The sequence below is a fragment of the Myotis myotis genome, unplaced genomic scaffold (assembly GCF_014108235.1).
Source record: "Myotis myotis isolate mMyoMyo1 unplaced genomic scaffold, mMyoMyo1.p scaffold_m19_p_19, whole genome shotgun sequence".
NCBI classification, from domain to species: Eukaryota; Metazoa; Chordata; class Mammalia; order Chiroptera; family Vespertilionidae; genus Myotis; species Myotis myotis.
In genome coordinates, this window is record NW_023416323.1 from 10,717,835 (window position 1) to 10,737,507 (window position 19,673).

The window sequence follows — 19,673 nt, forward strand, 5'->3', positions numbered from 1 at the left end:
TGATTATAATAGAATCAGGGACATAGAAAGGGAATGGACTGACTATTCCTGGGGGGCAAAAGGGTGTGGGAGATGCGGTAAGAGACTGGACAAAAATCATGCACCTATGGATGAGGACAGTGGGTGGGGAGTGAGGGCGGAGGGTGGGGTGGGAACTGGAAGGAGGGGAGTTATGGGGGGAAAAAAAGAGGAACAAATGTAATAATCTAAACAATAAAGATTTAATATAAAAAATAAAATAAAATAAGATAAAAAGCTTTAAAAAAATAAAACATTATTTTTTATTACTTTGTGGTGTTGTAAACATATAGAATAGCTTCCCTAGCCAGTTTGGCTTAGTGGCTAGAGCATTCGGCCTGTGGACCAAAGGGTCCCAGGTTCAATTCCAGTCAAGGGTACATATCTTGTTTGCAAGCTCCTACCTGGCCCGGGCCCTGGTCAGGGTACTAATTAGAACTAATCTACTGATGTTCATTTAGGTTACTGTAATGAACATCCTTATATATGCTTTCTGGTTATTTATATCATTGTGACATCTTTTGATATAAGCTCACATAGATCTACCTTATTTTTTAAAAAACCCATACAGATTTTTATTCATTTTAGAGATGGGAAGGAGAGGGAAACATTGACTTGTTGTTCCACTTATCCATGCATTCATTGTATGTGCCTTGATCCAGGATCAAACCCACAACCCTCGCATATAGGGACAATGCTCCAACCAACTGAACTACCCATCCAGGGCAGATCTATCTTCTTTTTTTTTTTTTTAATATATTTTATTGATTTTTTACAGAGAGGAAGGGAGAGGGATAGAAAGTTAGAAACATCAATGCGAGAGAAACATTGATCAGCTGCCTCTTGCACACCCCCTACTGGAGATGTGCCCGCAACCAAGGTACATGCCCTTAGCCGGAATTGAACCTGGGGCCCTTGAGTCCACAGGCTGACGCTCTATCCACTGAGCCAAAGCGGTTAGGGCCTATCTTCTTTTTAGCAGCCACTGAGAATTCCAGTCCAAGGATATAAAATGAGTTGTGCAACCCATCCCCTACTGATGGATATGAGGTTGTTCCCAATTTTTCATCCCAATAGACTTCTTTGACCATTACAGATTTTTTAAAGCTGGTATCCGAATTTAGCACCTGCAGACCATCAGTAGACCAGTGGACTGAATGAGGACCCTGAGAAACTTCATTTGATGGGGAAGGAAGCCAGGCTTTCTTGGCAGGGCCTAATTGGTGTAAAAATGGCCAGAGGATGAGCTTGCTTCAGAGAGGATAAAAGAGCAGTGAGGAGAGTCTTAAAGTTTGCTGTCTGTCATGTTAAAATATTATTTTTTATTACTTAGATAACTAGCTGGAAGCTCTAGTCCCTAATAAGGGGGTGTCTATCACCTGTACTGGCGCATCGGCCCCGTGCTCTGATTATCCTTTGATAAACAACCCCTTCTCAACACCATCCCTGGATGCATTCTTAGCAGGGTCATTAGTCTGATACTCTCCTTTCCCTACCCAAAGGGTGGGCCTAGAACCTAAACCAAGATAACGAAATTTAATCCTTGACCTTGGGACAGAGGCCCTTCCTCAGTGCTGTTGCTTAGCTATCCAGATGTGCATCTAGTGTTGCAGAGAAATCCTGCCTCAGAGTGAAGCTGGTTTCCTAGAAACCTAGTCTGAACTCCTGGATCCAGCCCTATTGACTCAGTTACATGAGCCAATAAATTTCCTGTTATATTTCAGTCAGTGCCAGTTGGGTTTCTGCCATTTTCATTGGAAGAGTTCTTGTTCATTCACCTTCGTCCCAGAAGAAAACAAATTAACTCATGCAAACAGTTTTTATTGAATATCTATGCTCAAACCAGTGCTGGGCAACGCTGGGGACAATAAATGGCCATGACAGAACATGTCTCTACTCTCATAGCAATCCCAGTCTATCAGAGCTTCATAGATAATCACAACCCACTCAGTAATAACGGCAATATCTACCATGAAGGAGGCATCTGTGAATGGGTGGTGAGATCTAAGGATAGGAATTTAAGTTGCCACTGATAGATGGGCCAGGAATCTACCAAACGAAATGAGGTTAAGGGCTAAGGGCCCATGCATGCATGTCCAGGGGGTTCAGATTCCTAGCAGAGCTCAGAAACCTGGTAAAAGATCTTGGGAGGACAAGGAGGGAAAGGTGAGGAGGTGGAAAGGGAAAGGTGAGGCAGTCAGCCAAGCTTCAGCTGGAGGATGCAGGAGCAGGAGCAGGAGGAGGCCAAGGTGTGCACGTGACCATCCCTTCTCGTTCCTCACAATGTGGTGTAGAAATACATGGCTATCAGCATCACAGGGAGCTGGAGGAGAAGGCAGTTGGGTTAGGGGTGCTCCAGTCCCACACCCACATCCCACCCAACTTGTAGGCTCCCCGCCTCTCACCGTCCACATCAGGATGGCAAACCCAAACCACGAGATGCCCCACGTGTAGCTGTCAATGGCATGGCCAATGTGTTCGAAGCAGCCCTGGGCAGGGGGAAAATGAGGGTTTGAGCAAATTCCCTCAGGAGGTTGGCTGCTGAAAGCAAGAGTTGCTGTCTGCCCTCAGGAAAGTGACTACCTTCCTTGAGCCTTGGTTTTTCTCTTGTGCAATGGGGATTATGGCAGTGCCTACCTCCCAGCATGGATTCAGGGAGTAGGGATGTGACCTTGAATCCAGGACCTGTACAAGTAGGTGCTGCCATGATGGTGATTACGACAGCCTGAGGGCAATTTTATTTAGAGCAGGCTGTCCATGCAGCCCACAGGTTCCAAGGGTTTGAAATGTGCCTTTAGGATCAGTCCACTTCTGACATCTCCTCATTTAGAGGTGAAGCTGAGTTGGTCCAGAGCCACTCTTCAGTAGACCCCTGCCCCAGCTTGGAATCAGCCAAGAACAAAGGTGCCCTGGAGTTAGGCAGGACTGAGGTGATGCACTAGCTCTACCACTTGTTCTCTATGGGGCCTACATATGAATCTGACCCTCTGAACCTCAGTTTCCCCATCTGCAAAGTGGTGATCTTAACAGCACTGCCCTCTGAAAGCAGTTGTGAAGATTCCATGGAGATGCATGTAAGCACTCTGCCCAGAGTCTGGGCTGGAAACATGGCTGTCTGATTCTGCCAGTGGTGATGGTTTGCACACCTGATCTAAGACATGCTGCTGAAGGGCCCCAGGCAGCCAAGAGCAACCAGAGGAACACTGGGACCAGTTCTCCTAGTCTAACCTCTTCTGGTTTCTTTCTCTGCCTCTGCACTCCCCTCACAATAGTTAAAGCATCTGGTTGGGGCCTAACTGCCTGAAATCAAACCCCAGCTCCATCCCTCACTAGCAAGTGATCCCTCAGTTTCATCATCTGTAAAATGGGATAATTATAATCTTTACCTCATCAGGCTGTGGTGAGAAATAAGATCAAAATTTAAAGCACTTCGAAGGATGCCTGGTAAAAAGTATAAGCTCAATAAATGTGGGTTGTTATTGGTGTTGTGCTACTGCTATTATTGTTGTTGCTCATCCCAGAAAACCTGAGAAGAATTGCAGGTGCCAGGTCTAAATCAGATAGACCCTGTGTGCATCCCGCTAACTTTCAGAGGGAGAGAGAGACTAATGGAGGGAGAGTTGAGAGAAGGGAGAGATAGAGAAAGCCAGAGAGGGGAGGAGGAAATAATAGACAGTGGAAAGGAGGAAGAGGTAGAAGAATCAGAGAGGGCCAGAGAGACCACAGACAGGCGCAGCAGGAGGGAGGGGACATACCTTGGTGAACAGGTAGTCCATGTGGCCCAGGCGGCAGCCTTCTTCATTGAGGGGAATGAAGTTGCCAGTCCGCCGACAGCACAGTGGGGGCCAGGGAAACACCACCTCTGGGGTGGAATCCCGGAAGGTTGATGTAAAATTCACCCAGTCCATGGGACCAGATGTGCCACAGCACTCTTGCTGGAGAGAAAGGCAAGGGGTCAGGCTCCAGCTCAGAGCAGACCGCTGCTTGCCTGAGGTCAGACAGTGAGAAAGAGCAAGGTTGTTCTGGGCCACTACTGGCCCAACTTCCCCATGTCCTGGGCCTCAAGGAGGAGGGCAGTGTCTGTGTGTGTGAGCAATGACCAGAAGATATTTGTTCCAGAACCAAGAGGCTGATGAGGGATTTGGATCAAACCCACAATCATGATTTATTTTAAAACTAGAGGGTCGGTGCATGAAATTTGTGCACTGGGTGGGGGTAGGGGGGAGTCCTCAGCCCAGCCTGCACTTTCTCGCAGTCTGGGACCCCTTGGGGGATGTCCGCCTGCTGGCTTAGGCCCAAACCCTAAGCTTGCAGTCAGACATCCCTCTTGCAGTCTGGGGCTCTCGCAGTCTGGGACCCCTCACTCCTTACCACCCGCCTGCAGCGGAGGCTGGAGAGGATCCCGCCACCACTGCTGTGCTCGCCAGCCTGAGCCCGGCTTCTGGTTGAGTGGCGCTCCCTCTGTGGGAGCGCACTGATCACCAGGGGGCAGCTCCTGCATTGACCATCTGCCCTCTGGTGGTCCGTGCACGTCATAGTGACCAGTCGTTCTGCTGTTTGGTCATTTTGCATATTAGGGTTTTATTACATAGGATTCTTTTGAGTTCACTGTCAACAAAACCTGAGCTAAATGACAGCAAAGGTGGATTTTTGTGTTGTTGTTTTTTCTAGTCCCTATGGGTGTTTACTTTGTGGGCCCTGAAAGATGAAAACATAGGCCCTTTAAACATGGGCTCTATATGACTAGCTATATGACTGGCTAGCTATATGACTTAAGCTGAATTGGGACCTCAATTTCCCTTGAATCCTCAATATTCTCCTCTGTGCTGCCATGTCAAGTTGGGCTTAGCCAAGACTATGGTTTCTGGAATGCAACATCCTGGGTTTGAATCCTTCTGGTTCTGTGAACTACCAGCTGTGTGACCTTGTTCAAGCTCCTCAACCTCTTGCCTCAGTTTCCTCATCACTAAAAAGCTGATCTCCCTTATCGGGTAGTTGTGAGGATTAAATAAACTCTCAAAGTGCATTGAACAGTGCTAAATAGAAGTTAGTGCTCATTAAATGTTTGCTGTTAAGATAATATATGCCACGACTAAGAGCAGGGATTCTGGACTTAGGCTGCCAGATTTGGATTCCAGCTCAGCGACTTACTCTGGGTAAGTGACTTTCCCTGTTTGGAGCCAGTTTAGTCATCTGAAAAATGACAATGACTAAGAGCCTCCCTCATAAGAACCAAATGAGTGGATATATATACCTGTGGGCATAATGGGAGCCCTATCTACCTCTGTAGTCAGGGCCTCAGGTCCTCCCGGCCTCCCTGCCACCCTTGCCCATCCTCGTTCACCTCAATCATGATACGGTCCCAGAGGCGAGTCAGTTCTTGGCCCTGGTCTGTGTCTGCACTGTAGAATGTCAGCATCTGCTTGGTAATCAGGGATGGGTTGGACACCATCTGTGGAGGGCCAGGAAGAATAGGGTCCAGTGGGGTTGGGTGGGAAGAAAAGTCGACCTCCACCCTTAGCCTGAGACCCTCAACACACTCCCCCAGAAGTCATGCCCCTCCCCTGGCCTCTGACTGGCTCACATAGTCTCGGTGGGTGTAGGATGTGATGCAGGAGGCGCACTCGAAGATGTAGACGATGAGCATGAGCACCAGGTACTGGGGAGAGATAGAGACAGGGACAAGCGAACAGCCCAGTCAGGGCAAAACCTGTGGAATCACACCCCCTCAAGGGAAATGAAAAATTCTTAAAAATGTATAGAACGATGTGAATGGTAGCATCTATGTGATAGGTATACAGGTGTTCACTGTTCAAGTCTTTCCCTTTTTTTGTATGTTTGAAATTTTCCATAATAGAAAGTTAGAGGAAAATGAAATGAAAATATATGTAAAGCATTTCCTGAAGTTAATGGATATGCTTGGATGCAGTAAAATAAATGTCTACTCTAGGAAGGAAAAAAAAGAGAGAGGAAGAGAGAGAGAGAGAGAGAGAGAGAGAGAGAGAGAGAGAGAGAGATTCTTGAGATAACCAGGAACATTTGAGCACAGACTGGGTATTGGAAGATAGATTTGAAGGAACCAGGGTGAATTTTGCAGGTGTGCCAGCAGCATGATGATTGTACAAAAAAAGAAAAATTTGCCGAAACCGGTTTGGCTCAGTGGATAGAGCGTCGGCCTGCGGACTGAAAGGTCCCGGGTTCGATTCCGGTCAAGGGCATGTACCTGGGTTGTGGGCACATCCCCAGTAGGAGATGTGCAGGAGGCAGCTAATCGATGTTTCTCTCTCATCGATATTTCTAACTCTCTATCTCTCTCCCTTCCTCTCTGTAAAAAATCAATAAATATATTTAAAAAAAAAAAAAGAAAAGAAAAATTTATTTGACTGGTATTTAATGTAAATGATATCCCTGCCCTCACCTCTTCCCTTCACCCTTAAACCAACAGGGTGTGGGGCGTGGATTTGCTAACTTTACTGCTGAGATGAAATGCTGTGGCATTAACTTGCCCGACTGCTTTAAAACAATGTCCTTATCACTCAGAGAAATGTGCACTCAAGTATTTATATTGACTTGGTGTCTGGAATGTGCTTCAAAATACCCCAGGAAATAAAAATGTGGGCAGGCAGAGAGTGGAGCAGAGGAGACAAGCTTGGCCAGTCTGTGACTGATTGTGTTGAAACCAGGTGATAGGTACACAGGGTTCATCAGGCCATTCTCTCTACTCTCATCTATGTTTGAAATTTCCCATAATGTGTTTTTTAAAACTTCTGTCTTATTTAATGACAAACTAATAGACACAAACTTTTTTTACTAGTTGGGTGAACTTTTAGGGCTTTGTTTAAATTGTTATGCCAGAGAATTAAATGCAAGAAAGAAATTGTAAAAGAAGGAAAACAGGAAAGGAAAGAAAAAGAGCCTTTCTGTGGCTCCATCTTATGGTGAAGCCAAAGTCTTTACCAAGGCCCATAGGCCCACCTGACAGGCTCACCTTCCCTTTCTTCCCTCATCCTCCATGCCACCTCCCGCTATTCTCTCCCCAACCCCATCTGCCCTCACCTCGGCTCCTCTCTCACCCCACCCCCACTTGGCTCCAGCCACACTGGCCTCCTGGCCTCCTCTGGCTTCAGAGCCTTTGCTCTTGCTGCTCCCTTCACCTGGAATGTTCTTCCTGCAGATACACACCCAGGCTCAGTCCTCACCTCCCCCAGGCCTTTACTTTCTCTAGCTGCAAGGCCTCCCCACTCCCTTCCCCAGTTCCAGCTCACCTTTCCCTGGTCACTGTCTTCTCCCCCTCAGAGCATCTTCCTCTATGACAAGGGCTTTATGTTTTGCTCTCTAGATAGCTCCGGTGCCTAGCATAGGGTTTGGCACGTGGTTCTTGCCCAATTAGCATTTGTTGATTGAGTAAGTAGGTGCTCCTGGGAATTTAAAAGGCCCTCAACTACAGAGGAAGCACAGTGTTGGTTCTGTGTCATTGAGGCCAGGATTAGAATCCTTGTTTTCCCTACTACCTGGGCTTTGGCTTCTTTGAACCTCAGTTTCCTCATCTAGTAACTTCAGAGGGGTTCTGGGAGGATTGAGAGAATTCATTTTCTAAACTGCTTAGCATATGAGGCACATGAGAGGCCCTTGGGAAGTGTGGATATTGTTGGTGCAATTGTTGTTGGCAGAGACTGAGAGCACAGGCTCAGTCACTCACTTGCTGTGTGACCTTGGATAAGTGACTTCACTTCTCTGAGCCTCAATCTCAACTGAGGCTCATGACGGTGATGATGATGATGATGATGATGATGATGACGATGACGGTATCTCATATGGAGTTGTGGGGAATAAATGAACTATCCATGTAAAGCATTTAGAAAGGAAAGAGCACTCATTAAATGCTGGTTGTGCTATTATTATTGTCATTATCGACAGTGCCACTTATGAGCACAAACTCTGGAGACGAATTAACTGAGGCTCAAATCCCAGTCCTGCTACTCAAGAGTTGTCCTCCTGTGTAGAGAGCTTTATGCTCTTCCTCCCCTGTGTCCAAGTTTTCTTTCTGAAATTATGGTGACAGCCGAGCCTAGGTTTGGGGGTTATGGGAAGGTGAAATAAAATGATTGATTACCATGAGGCCTGGGTGTAGTGCCATGTTGAACACACATTAGTGGCTGCAGTGGTGGTTGTTATTATGAATCTATGAGGATGATCTTTGTGCCTACGTGTCCCCATTCCCTCCTCCTGGGGTCTCACCGTGAGGATCATGGACCGCCGGCGGCAGAGCGCTGCACCCACACCAAAGCTCGCCACAACGAAGAAGGAGAAGCCACAGAAGATGGCGATCCAGGCACCAGCGAAGACATCATCCTTGCCTGAGACACCCATCAGTGGGTACACACGGTACTGGTCAGCTGTCACCCATACTGTCTCAGCAAACAGGGCCAGGCCTGACAGCTAGACAGAGCAGCAGGTTAGAAGGACCAACTCAGGGGCAACATCCCCAGCTGCATGAGTCTCCATGAGCAAGTTCCTTCCTCATTCTGAACCTCTACTGCCTGCTCAGTAAAGTGGGCATGTAATAAGAGAGGCAAAGACATCACCTTTCATGAACAGGGTTGAGGCTAGACAGAGGCCAGAAAGGAAGGAGTGTCCAGTCAGAACTGTCCCTCTCCCCTCACTGCCAGTTGCTTTAAGGGCAAAAGGAGATGCCACATGCAAAGCCTGAGTGATGACTGGCACAGAGGAGATGGTTGGTCAACCTGCCCTTCCTTACTAGTGTTATTCTCTGAATAGGGGAATCTGACCATTCCCAGAACAATTACAAATATACCAACTCTTTGGTTCAGCAATTCCACTTGCAGAAATCAACCCTACACACACACACGTGCCCATGCAGGAAAATCACAAACCACAAGCTGATCCCCTGCAGCACTGTGGGTAGAGAAACCAGGAGGCCACACAACGGAGTGCTATGCAGTCGTGGGAAAGGACAGGGGCTCTTTTGAGGACTTCTGTGGAGTAGCCTATAGGCTATGTGAGCAGGAGAAAATGGGAGGCATTAAAAGGATATGGAATGAGTGACATTTGGCGCGAGAAAAAGGAGAACATTGGTATATATGCTCCTATTGTGTGCGTTTGTTGCATGTTGGAAAAACTAAACATCTAGTTACCTGCGGGATAAGGAATGGGGAACAAAAGAGAGGGAATTTCTTGGTAGATCTGTTTGACAACAATCAAACTAACACTCCTAGACTACTTCCTGTGTGCCAGGCATTGGACCTCATAATTGGACCTCGTAATTGGTTTCTGTGTGATGACTATTATTGTTACCAGCTGTAATGTACATTGTTGTTATGACTAATACAAAGAGTAACCACACATGCCAAACTGGTCTAAGTACATTAATCCAGTAACTCATTTTATCCTCTCAGCATTACTATTTTATCTCCATCTTACAGATAAGAAAATTGAGGCTCAGAGAGATGATCCCAGGTCCCACAGTAGAAAGTGGCAAAGCTGGGATTTGAACCCAGGCTGTCTGGCCCCAGAGCCATGTACAGGCATCACATATTTTTAAAAAAACATTGAATATTAAGAAAAAGACATTGTTATTATTCATTATCATGGGCTTCCTGTGTGCCAAGCAGACACTTTATAGTCGTAATCATATTAATGTTGATAGGTAGCATTTCTTTTTTAAAAAAATATATTTATATTGATTTCAGAGAGGAAGGGAGATGGAGAGACAGAAACATCAATGATGAGAGAATCATCGATCGGCTGCCTCCGACACGCCCCCCACTGGGGATTGAGCCTGCAACTCGGGCATGTGCCCTTGACTGGAATCGAACCTGGGACCCTTCAGTCCACAGGCCAATGCTCTATCCACTGAGCCAAATGGCTAGGGAGATAGTTAGCATTTCTTAATTACTTTTTCTGAGCTGAGGGTCATACATGGATTAATCCACACAAATATCCCCACAATGAGGACATAATCTGTAGATGGGGAAACAGGCACAGAGAATTAAAGTCACTTGCTCAAGATCACACTGATGAGAGAGGCAGAGCTGAGATTCGAATGCAGGCTGCTCTGACTTGAGAGCCTACAACACTGGCCCGCTGGGGAGTCTTGGGCCCTCAGCCTCCACCCTCAGGCTCAGGACTGCCCCTTCTCCCCACCTCCCACTCGGCTCCCAGCACTGGGGGATGTCTCACCAGAATAATGATGTTGCCCACGACCAGCAGCCCCACCACAATCGGAGATCCCTTCTCTGCCTCTGCTGCTGCAGAAGCCATAGTCGTGCCTGGGACACATGAGCAGGGATGAGGCCAGGAAAAGTCAGGAGAGGAGGGAAGGTCCAGCTGGACCCACTGCCCCCCAATGCCATGGGCTGGTCCTTGCTCTCTGCTGGGCCTAGGCTGGTACTGAGTGCGCTCAGCTTCCCACAACCCCAGATGATGGGCCATTTTACAAAAGAGGATAGTGAGGACCAAGCAGGGCACTCCCTGGCCAGAGCTCAGCACTGGCCCTCCTTGCGCCTCAGACCACCCCAGTTCCCTCTACCCATCCAGACCCCCAGAGTCCCCTCCTCACCTTCTCTGCCTGCAGTTTCTCTGGCCAGCCCCTCCCACAGTGGCTCCCTATATATGCCCAGGCCCCTCCTTAGGAAGGGAGGAGAGTGTCTGGAAAAAGGGACAAGAGGTCAAGCAGGCAGACCAGCATGAGAGAACAGCTTTATGTGCCCCACCTGAGTGATTTATAGACCTGATATTCCAGATTGTGCTAGTATCTGGCCACATGGGCAGGGTGATGTGGTCCTGGTAAGGTTTCTGTGGGCGGGGTGGGGGTGGGGGGTAGAATGAGTGCACCACCTGATGTCTCTCCTTAAGACATAGGCCTTCCTGGGAGCAGATGAGAGATCCAAGCTGGACCTGTGTGTGAATCCTGAATCCCAGAACTGCCTCTTCTGCTGGTGGTTACACCTTTCCAAATTTAGGAACCTAGGGGGACACCCCGGTAGAGACTTGGCAGGTGAGGACAGGGCTAGACCAAGACAGGGAGGTGGGGAGGAGAGAAGGGGGCAGGTGGCTCAGAGGCTGATTGCATGGGCTGTGGGCTGAGGGGAGAGGATGGCAGGAGATGGGTGTGTAAGGGGAGTTTGAGATGAGTGTACAACAAGGGCAGAAGAGAGGTGTGCTAAAAGGGGAGGGGGCACACTGAGTGGGCTTGGTGGGAGCAGACTTGCTGGGTCATGAATATGTATGTGCCAGGTTGCTTTTCACAGTGGTTGTCCCTAGTGCCCTCTTAACCAAGAATTCATGAGGGTTCCTATATCTTTCCATCACCACCTACACTTGGTTTTATCCAGCATTCTATTTTTTTTTTTTATTGTCTAAAGTTTTACATATGTCTCCTTTTTCCGCAGTTGACCCCCTCCCCCAGCCATTCCCACCCCTGGTAAGCCCCCACCACCCCAGTGTCTGTGTCCATTAGTTATGCTAATATGCATGAGTACAAGTCCTTTGGTTGCTCTCTAACCGCCCCCCCCACACACACACACATGCCACCATTTGTCTCTGGATCTATTCTTGTTTATTGAATTATGTTGATCATTATATCCCACATATGAGGAAGATCATGTGATATTTATAGCATTCTAATTTTTGGCAGAGTAATTCAGTGTAAAGTGATACCTGCCATTATTTCAATTCTCACTTATTACTAATGATTTTAAGCATCTTCTCACATGTTTGTTAGCATTTTGAGTTTTTACTCCCATTACACATTTTCATTTTTTTTTAAAGTTTATAGTTTATTAATCCTCTCATGAAAAATCTGCGCAACCATCACAGATAAAGTCACCAAAGAATCTTTACTCCTTCTTTTTGCCAGCACCAACGTTGGCCTTTGCAGTCCCCCTGACTTTCTTCATTCTGTTCTTGCGTTCCTTTCTCTGTTTTCTTGAGGTCTTCTTCTTCTCATATAGGCCATGTCTTGCAAGTCTGTGTTTGGGTTCATTTTCCTTTGCGTAATCCAAGGAATCATAAATCATGCCAAAGCCAGTGGTCTTGCCACCACCAAAGTGGGTTCTGAATCCAAACACAAAGATGACATCCGGTGTGGTCTTATACATTTTGGCTAGTTTTTCTCGGATTTCTGTCTTGGGTACTGTTGCCTTCCCAGGGTGAAGGACATCAATGACCATTTGCTTCTGCTGAAGTAGTCTGTTGGTCATGAACTTCCTGGTCCGGATGGTTACTGTGTCATTCATGATGAAGGTTGGTCCCACATTTTCATTTTTAACATATATGTATATATGTATATATTCATCAACAAAGTATAGAATGGTTTTAGATGTTTTAATAAACATTATGCATATTAATCTGTACATATCCTCATGAAATGGATTTTTTTTCCACTTCAACATTATGCTTTTGAGATTTATTCATCACATATGTGGCTGTAGCTCAGCCGTTTTTCTTTGCAAGAATACTTCATGGGTTAAACTTTCCTTTCCAAATGAATTCATTTTAGCAAAGATGTCATCAATGACAGCACAGAGGTATGCAGGCTTAGCAATACTCTGAAAACTCAAGTTTGGGCACTAAGGGAATATGTAAAGGCTGGAATCTCAGATGCTCCTTTGGGTCAGCTGAGCAAAGGAGGGTCTGAAATTCATGGGTAGGTGTGGGACAGCTGAGTATTGTGCCCAAGAAAGGGAAATTTCGAAGCTAGGTAGGACCAGTGTGAAGTGTGAGGTGAGTAGAAGAGAGGAAAAAAGGGAAGGGGAAAGAAAGATCTGGGGAGATAAGGACATAGTGTGTGGTGGTGAAGCAAAGAGGAAAACACTGCCTGACAGGCATGGCTCAGTGGTTGAGCACTGACTTATGAACCAGGAAGTCATGGTTCAATTCCCAGTCAGGACACATGCCCAGGTTGCGGGCTCTATCCCCACTGTGGGGCCTGCAGGAGGCAACTGATCAATGATTCTCTCATCATTGATGTTTTTCTCTCCCTCTCCCTTTCCTTTCTGCTTTGAAATCAATACAAAAAAAAATTTTTTTTTTAAAGGGAAAAGCAGCCTCGCCTGTTTGGCTCAGTGGATAGAGAGAGTGTCAGCCTGTGGACCAAAGAGTCCTGGGTTCGATTCTGGGCAAGGACATGTACCTCAGTTGCAGGTTCCTCCCTGGCCTGGGTCCTGGTCAGGGTGTGTGCAGGAGGCAACCAATTTATGTGTTTCTTTCACATTCATATTTCTCTCTGTATTTTCCTCTCTCTTCCGCTCTCTGTAAAAATCAATGGAAAAATATGCTCAGGTGAGGATTTAAAAAAAAAAAAGGAAAGCACTAGTGTGGGGATAGTCAGAAGGTCTTTTTATTTTTTTCTCAAACTTATTGAACACCAAGTATAGATCAGGCCTAAACTAAGCATTAAGAGTGCACTTAACATAATGAGCTTTCTCATATCCAGCCCTGTACGGGGGGAGGCAAAGGAGAGGGGGTGCAATGCTGGGAGCACAGTGGTGATTAAGACAGCTCTGTTCCGCCCTGGTGGGTGTGGCTCAGTTGGTTGGGCTTCATTGTCCTGTGCACTGAAAGGTTGCTGGTTTGATTCCTGCTCAGGGCACATGCCTGGATTGCGGGCTCAATCCCCAGTAGGGGGCGTGCAGGAGGCAGCCGATCTACTTGTGTTCTCACAGTGATGTTTCTCTCTCTTCCTCTCCTTTCCTCTCTCTCTCTAAAAACAATAAAAATATATATTTTTAAAAGACAGCTTTGTTCTTGCATTCATAGGAGATAGACCTTTACCAGCATGTGACAACCCAGAGTGGTCAGGGGAATGCTGAAATGACCAAGGCATTGAGAGAGAAAGCACATGTCAGAGTGACCAGGGCCACAATGGGGGAAACAAAGGTGAATGTGTGAGCTCAGAGGAAGCACCTGACCCAGCTGGAGGCATGGAGGGAGGCTTCCTGAAGAAAGGGACATTGGAGGAAGAGTCTGAGGCCAGCAGGTAAAAGGCAGGAAAGAACATTTCTGATGAAGGAATGTGGTATATACATACAATGGAATAATTCAGCCTTAGAAAAGAAGGAAATACTGCAATATGCAACAACATGGAAAAACCTGGAGGACGTTGTGCCAAGTGAAATAAGCCAGTCTCAGAAGGACATAATCCCACTTGTATCAGTATCTAAAATAGTAAACTCATTAAAGCAGAGTAGAATGGCGGTTGCCAGGGGCTGGGGAGTGGGGTAATGAGGAGTCGCTAAACAATGGGTATAAACATTTCAGTTATGCAAGATAAATAAGTTCCTGAGGTCTGCTGTACACCATGTGCCTATAGTTAACAATACTGTGTTGTACACTTAAAAATCTGTTAAGAGAATAAGTCCCATGTTAAGTGTTCTTTAAAAAAAAGACTGGGAGAAGGAAATTTCTTTGGGGTGCCACAGCCTAGAAAGGAGACTGATGTGCTGGGAGCAACCAATATTTAGAGAGTTTTCCAACATACAGGGCACTGCTCTAAGCACTTTACATATAGTATTAGGCACTGTTCTAGGCACTTTACATGTAACATCTCATTAAATCTGCCAAAGAGCTCTATGAGGAAGGTGTCATTAATTTCATTTTATAGATGAGGAAACTGAGATGCAGAGAGGTCAAATTATTTGCATAAGGTCTCACAGCTGGTAAATGTTGGAGCCTGAATTTGAACACAGAAAGTGCCTACTCCATAACCACTATACTCTACTGCCTTTCTGTGTGTATACTGACACTGTTAGAGTATTCCTCCCCCACCCCCACCCCCACCCCTTTTTTTTAGTCAGGAGAATCTACACTAATAATAGAGGAATATGCAAATTGTCCAGGATACCATCACAGTAACGACCAAACAGCAGGCTGCATGGGGCAACAAGACCGGCAGGAGGGTTAGTGAGGGACAACCAAACGACTGAACAAGCAGGCTGCATGGGGCAACAAGGCCGGCAGGAGGGTTAGTGAGGGACAACCAAACGACTGAACAAGCAGGCTGCATGGGGCAACCAGGCCGGCAGGGGGGTTAATGAGGGACGACCAAACAACTGAACAGCAGGCTATGTGGGGCAACCAGGCCAGCAGGGGGGGCAGTTGGGGGCGACCAGGCCAGCAGGAGGAGCATTTAGGGTCAACTAGGCTGGCAGGCAGAGGCGGTTAGGGGTGATCAGGCTGGCAGGGGGGGCAGTTAGGGGCGATCAGGCAGGCAGGCAGGTGAGCAGTTAGGAGCCAGTGGTCCCAGATTGTGAGAGTGATGTCTGACTGCCGCTTTAGGTCTGATCCCCGGGATCAGGCCTAAACTGGCAGTCGGACATCCCCCGAGGGGTCCAGATTGGAGAGGGTGCAGGCTGGACTGAGGGTACCACCCGTCTGCCCCCCCATGCACAAATTTTGTGCACTGGGCCTCTAGTATATTAAGATATTACTTGTAAAACCTGAAAAAGTTTAAGAGTAGCAGGTTAGCCTGACCAGCATGGCTCAGTGGTTGAGCATTGACCTATGAACCAGAAGGTAATGGTTTGATTCCTGGTCAGGACACATGCCTGGGTTATGGGCTCGATTCATGCAGGAGGTAGCTGATCAATGATTCTCATCATTGATGTTTCTCTCTTCCTCTCTGAAATTGATAAAAATATATTTTTTAAAAAAGAGTATCAGGTTGGCAATAAATGATTTCTAAGTACTATTATTAATGGACTAGAGGCCCAGTGCACAAAATTTGTACACTTGGGGGAGGGGGTTCCCCTCAGTCTGGCCTGCACCCTCTCGCAGTCTGGGAGCCCTCGGGGGATGTCCAACTGATGGCTTAGGCCCGAGCCTCGCTAAGCCATCAGTCGGATATCCTTAGTGCTGCCACAGAGGCAGCCGTGAGCCTGGCTTCTGGCTGAGTGGCACTCCCCCTGCATTGAGCATCTGCCCCCTGGTGGTCAGTGTGCATCACAGTGACCGGTCGTTGCTGCATTCAGTCAATTTGCATATTAGCCTTTTATTATATAGGACTAGAGGCCCAATGCATGAAATTCGTGCAAGAGTAGGCCTTGGCAGCCACGGCTGCCTGGATCCCTCCCTTGCAGCCTTGGTGGCTGCATCGATCCCATGGCTGCAGCCCCAGCTTTGTCCCAGAAGGACGTCTGGTCTAATTAGCATACTACACTTTTGTTATTATAAAAGTAAGCTTCGGAACATCAGGAACAGCAGGCTATTATGATGGGTAGGCAGGTAGGAGGAAAGGTCTGCTTGCAGATGTATAAACTATCTTTGGAAGGACACACAAGAAACCAGTAATGGCAGTCATCTCCTTATGGCTAGAGGAGAAGGTGAGGGAGAGACTGATTTTTTCTGAATGTTTTTGTGCCTTTGAAAGGTGGACCCTGCTGAGGCGAGGCCTGCTTACTGAACCTGCAGGTCATGTCCATGGTAGGTGGCTCTGATGCCACCTACCTTCGGCACATGGGCAGCATACTGGGCCCTGAGGATCCCAGGCCAGGGCTGGGATGTTGTGCTGTAGCCTAAAGACCTGTGTGTGATGAGGCTCCAGAGTGCATCCCAGGGGCAGGACCTGACCCAGTGGAAGCTGAGCCTTCTGAAATCTTCCCCAACAGGATATGGTTTCCAGCTGGTCCCTGCAGACACAGCCCTGCTTAGGAGGGAATTCAGCATCCTCTCTTATTCTCCCTGGAACAAAAGAGGCAGAGGAAGGTGACTCGGCAACTGGGCCAGAGTTCTCCACCCGAGGACAGGGTCCTGGCTTCACTGGGACCTGCAGCAGTGGGCCCAGGAGGGCGGGGAGAGCCTGGGCCCTGGGGGAGGTGCCCTGTTTCCAACCCCTCAGTCCAAGGCCCTAGAAATGAAGGATGAGGCCCAAGTGACCACCAGACTGCCTCAGGACATCAGAGGATGGGAAGGACTGGCAGCTGCCCCTCCACCACAGGTAGGGGAGCTATTGGCAAAGGATGGGTCTTGGGCCTGTGGTGGGAGAATGGGGGATGGCCTAGGGACTGAAAATGGGTTCTCAGTGGGAAGCAACACAAAAGTCCTTAGCAGGACAGATTTCTTTTCTGTCAATGATCATGGAGTTAGCAATGTGACTTTTGCACGGATGTTTTTGTGATGTGGGGACAAGACAGACATCTGTCCACCTGCCCTGCCCTGACCAGGGTGAGAGATGTCATGTGGGAAGTGACTTGGTTGCAAATGTTGGCTATTTTATGCAGTTTGGCCATTTAGTTCCTGTTTCTTTGTATGTTGTTTTTTGTTAAATAAAACAAGTGTTTTTCAAAAAAAAAAAGAGAAAGTAAATTACGTCTGTTAAAAAAAGTATGTAAATTGTGACATCAAAAATATAAAATAGGGGGGAGTAAAAGGGTAGAGTTTTTGTATGCAAAGTTAATTTGTTAAAGCAACTTTACTGAATTTGTATATTAGTTCTAACACTTTTTTGGCAGAGTCCTTAGACTTCTTATATGTAAGATCATCATCTTCATAAAGAGAGCATTTTACTTCTCCCAAAGACATACTCAGTCTTTGAATATAACTTTGCTGCTTCTGCAAAACAAAATAATTGGCCCGGACAGGGGGTGAACTATGATCCAGGAGGTTCACGGTTTGATTCCCAGTCAGGACACATGCCTGGGTTGAGGGCTCGATCCTTAGTAGGGGGCATGCAGGAGGCAACCAATCAATGATTCTCTCCAATAATTGATGTTTCTAAATCTCTCTCTCTCCCCCTTCCTCTCTCTGAAATCAATAAAAATAAAACATAAAGCCCTGCCCCGGTTTGGCTCAGTGGATAGAGTGCCAGCCTGCGGACTCAAGGGTCCTGGATTCGATTCCGGTCAGGGGCATGTGCCTTGGTTGCGGGCACATCCCCAGTGGGGGGTGTGCAGGAGGCAGCTGATCGATGTTTCTCTCTCATCGATGTTTCTGGCTCTCTATCCCTCTCCCTTCCTCTCTGTAAAAATTTAATAAAATATATTTTTTAAAAAAATAAATAAAACGTAACCCCCTCCCCCCCAACTTCCATATTCTTAAAAAAAAAAAAAGTACAAGCCACTGTGGAGAACAGTATGGAGTTTCCTCAAAAAACTAAAAATGGAACTCCCATTTGACCCAGTGATCCCACTTCTAGGAATACTAGTATATCCCAAGAAACTAGAAACACCAATCAGAAAGGATATATGCACCCCTGTGTTCATAGCAGCACAATTTACAATAGCCAAGATTTGGAAACAGCCTAAGTGCCCATCAACAGATGAGTGGATTAAAAAACTGTGGTACATCTACACAGTGGAATACTATGCTGCTGTAAAAAGGAAGGAACTCCTAACATTTGTAACAGCATGGATGGGCCTGGAGAGCATTATGCTAAGTGAAATAAGCTAGTGGGAGAAAGATAAAATATCATATGATCTCATTCATTTGTGGAATATAATGAACATAAAATGATGAACAAAAACAGATCCAGAGACAGAGAAGCATCGATCAGACTGTCAAACCTCAGAGGGAAGGCAGGGGAGGGTGGGGGTAAGAGGGAGAGATCAACCAAAGGACTTGTATGCACGCATATAAGCCAAACCAATGGACACAGACACCAAGGGAGTGATGGTATGAGGAGGGGGACAGGGGGGCAAAGGGGAGATAAGGACACATATGTAATACCTTAATCAATTAGGATTAAGAAAAAAAAAGTACAGATCAGGGAGTCCTGGCTGGCCTGGAGCAGAAACTGAAGGAGTGCAGGATGGAGGAGTGCAGGTGTGTGGACCTCAAGCTTACTGTGGAGATGAAGGACAACCTGAGAAGGCTGAGGCCACACCATAGCACTGGGTACCACTGTGGACACTGCCACAAACTGTATTCGTCAACTCTGCAACAGCAGTCAAGAACAGACCTCTTTGGCTCAGTTGGTTAGTTGAGCATCATCCTGTGCACCATATGATTGCTGGTTTAATTCCTAGTGAGGGCACATGCCTGGGGTGGGTTGTGTGCTTGATCCCTGATAGGGGGTGTGCAGGAGGCAGGTGATTGATGTTTCCCCCTTTCTCCCTCTCCCTCTCAATACAAATAAATCTTCAAAAAAAGAAAAAGAACAGACCACTTTCTGTCACAGTCACAAGCAAAGGCACCGTCCTCCAGAAAGCCAAGGAACAGGAGAAGAAAGGAACAAGTTCGGAAACAAGTTTCATCTAAAGACTAAGATCTCCTGTCAATATGGGCCTGGTGGCAATCCTGCTTTGTTCAAATCTTCGGTAAAGCAGCAACTCTGTAAAGGGAAGGAGGTCTCACCTCTGGTGAAGTAACACCTGGGGCTGAAGACATGAATTTCATATGCAGCTTCCCACCTCCCACGTCTCTGGAGAAGAAATCAGGGAACTCAGTAAGGATGTTTCAGCTACATGTACCTGTCAAAGCTGGAGAGGGGGGTTGAAGTGGGAGTGGGTGGAGATGGAACAATATTCTCCAGAGCTCCCCACAGTGGTGTGTCACAAATCAACTTCATGGGTGTGAAACAATGAATAACATCAGGACACGTTTCCGTAGAAAGGGCAAGCACTGTTCCATGAAAGCTTGTTTCCGTTATGTGCATGGTTATGTGCTGTGCATGCGTGTATTGGGAATGTACGTTCCTGTGG

General features: G+C 47.0%; 2 protein-coding genes across 4 annotated transcripts; both read right to left on the bottom strand.

The window, feature by feature from the left end:
* Positions 1-1,823: 1,823 nt before the first annotated feature.
* Positions 1,824-10,633, bottom strand: UPK1A (uroplakin 1A). 3 transcript variants are annotated; one of them, XM_036345074.1, is made up of 8 exons: positions 10,598-10,630; positions 10,219-10,307; positions 8,257-8,457; positions 5,603-5,677; positions 5,363-5,470; positions 3,774-3,953; positions 2,424-2,507; positions 1,824-2,341 (listed from the first exon to the last, which is right to left on the bottom strand). In XM_036345074.1, the coding sequence occupies exons 2-8, from the start codon at positions 10,297-10,299 to the stop codon at positions 2,297-2,299; spliced, it is 774 nt and encodes a 257-aa protein (XP_036200967.1). In that variant the 5' UTR covers positions 10,300-10,307; positions 10,598-10,630; the 3' UTR covers positions 1,824-2,296. The 3 variants fall into 3 exon arrangements, with proteins under 3 accessions (XP_036200967.1, XP_036200968.1, XP_036200969.1); XM_036345075.1 differs by lacking the exon at positions 5,603-5,677 and having other exon boundaries at positions 10,598-10,633; XM_036345076.1 differs by lacking the exon at positions 2,424-2,507 and having other exon boundaries at positions 10,598-10,632.
* Positions 10,634-11,804: 1,171 nt separating this feature from the next.
* On the bottom strand, positions 11,805-12,292 carry LOC118674833 (40S ribosomal protein S24-like). Its single transcript, XM_036346938.1, has one exon. The coding sequence runs from the start codon at positions 12,273-12,275 to the stop codon at positions 11,877-11,879; it is 399 nt and encodes a 132-aa protein (XP_036202831.1). The 5' UTR covers positions 12,276-12,292; the 3' UTR covers positions 11,805-11,876.
* Between the last annotated feature and the right edge of the window lie 7,381 nt (positions 12,293-19,673).

Bases quoted from the DNA above. Each gene is read 5' to 3' on its own strand.
- UPK1A (XM_036345074.1), bottom strand. From the start codon at position 10,299: ATGGCTTCTGCAGCAGCAGAGGCAGAGAAGGGATCTCCGATTGTGGTG. The intron at 5,678-8,256 runs GTGAGACCCCAG...ATCTCTCCCCAG, and splicing joins GGCGGTCCATGATCCTCACG to TACCTGGTGCTCATGCTCAT. The intron at 2,342-2,423 runs GTGAGAGGCGGG...CTTCTCCTCCAG, and splicing joins TTGCCATCCTGATGTGGACG to CTCCCTGTGATGCTGATAGC.
- LOC118674833 (XM_036346938.1), bottom strand. From the start codon at position 12,275: ATGAATGACACAGTAACCATCCGGACCAGGAAGTTCATGACCAACAGA.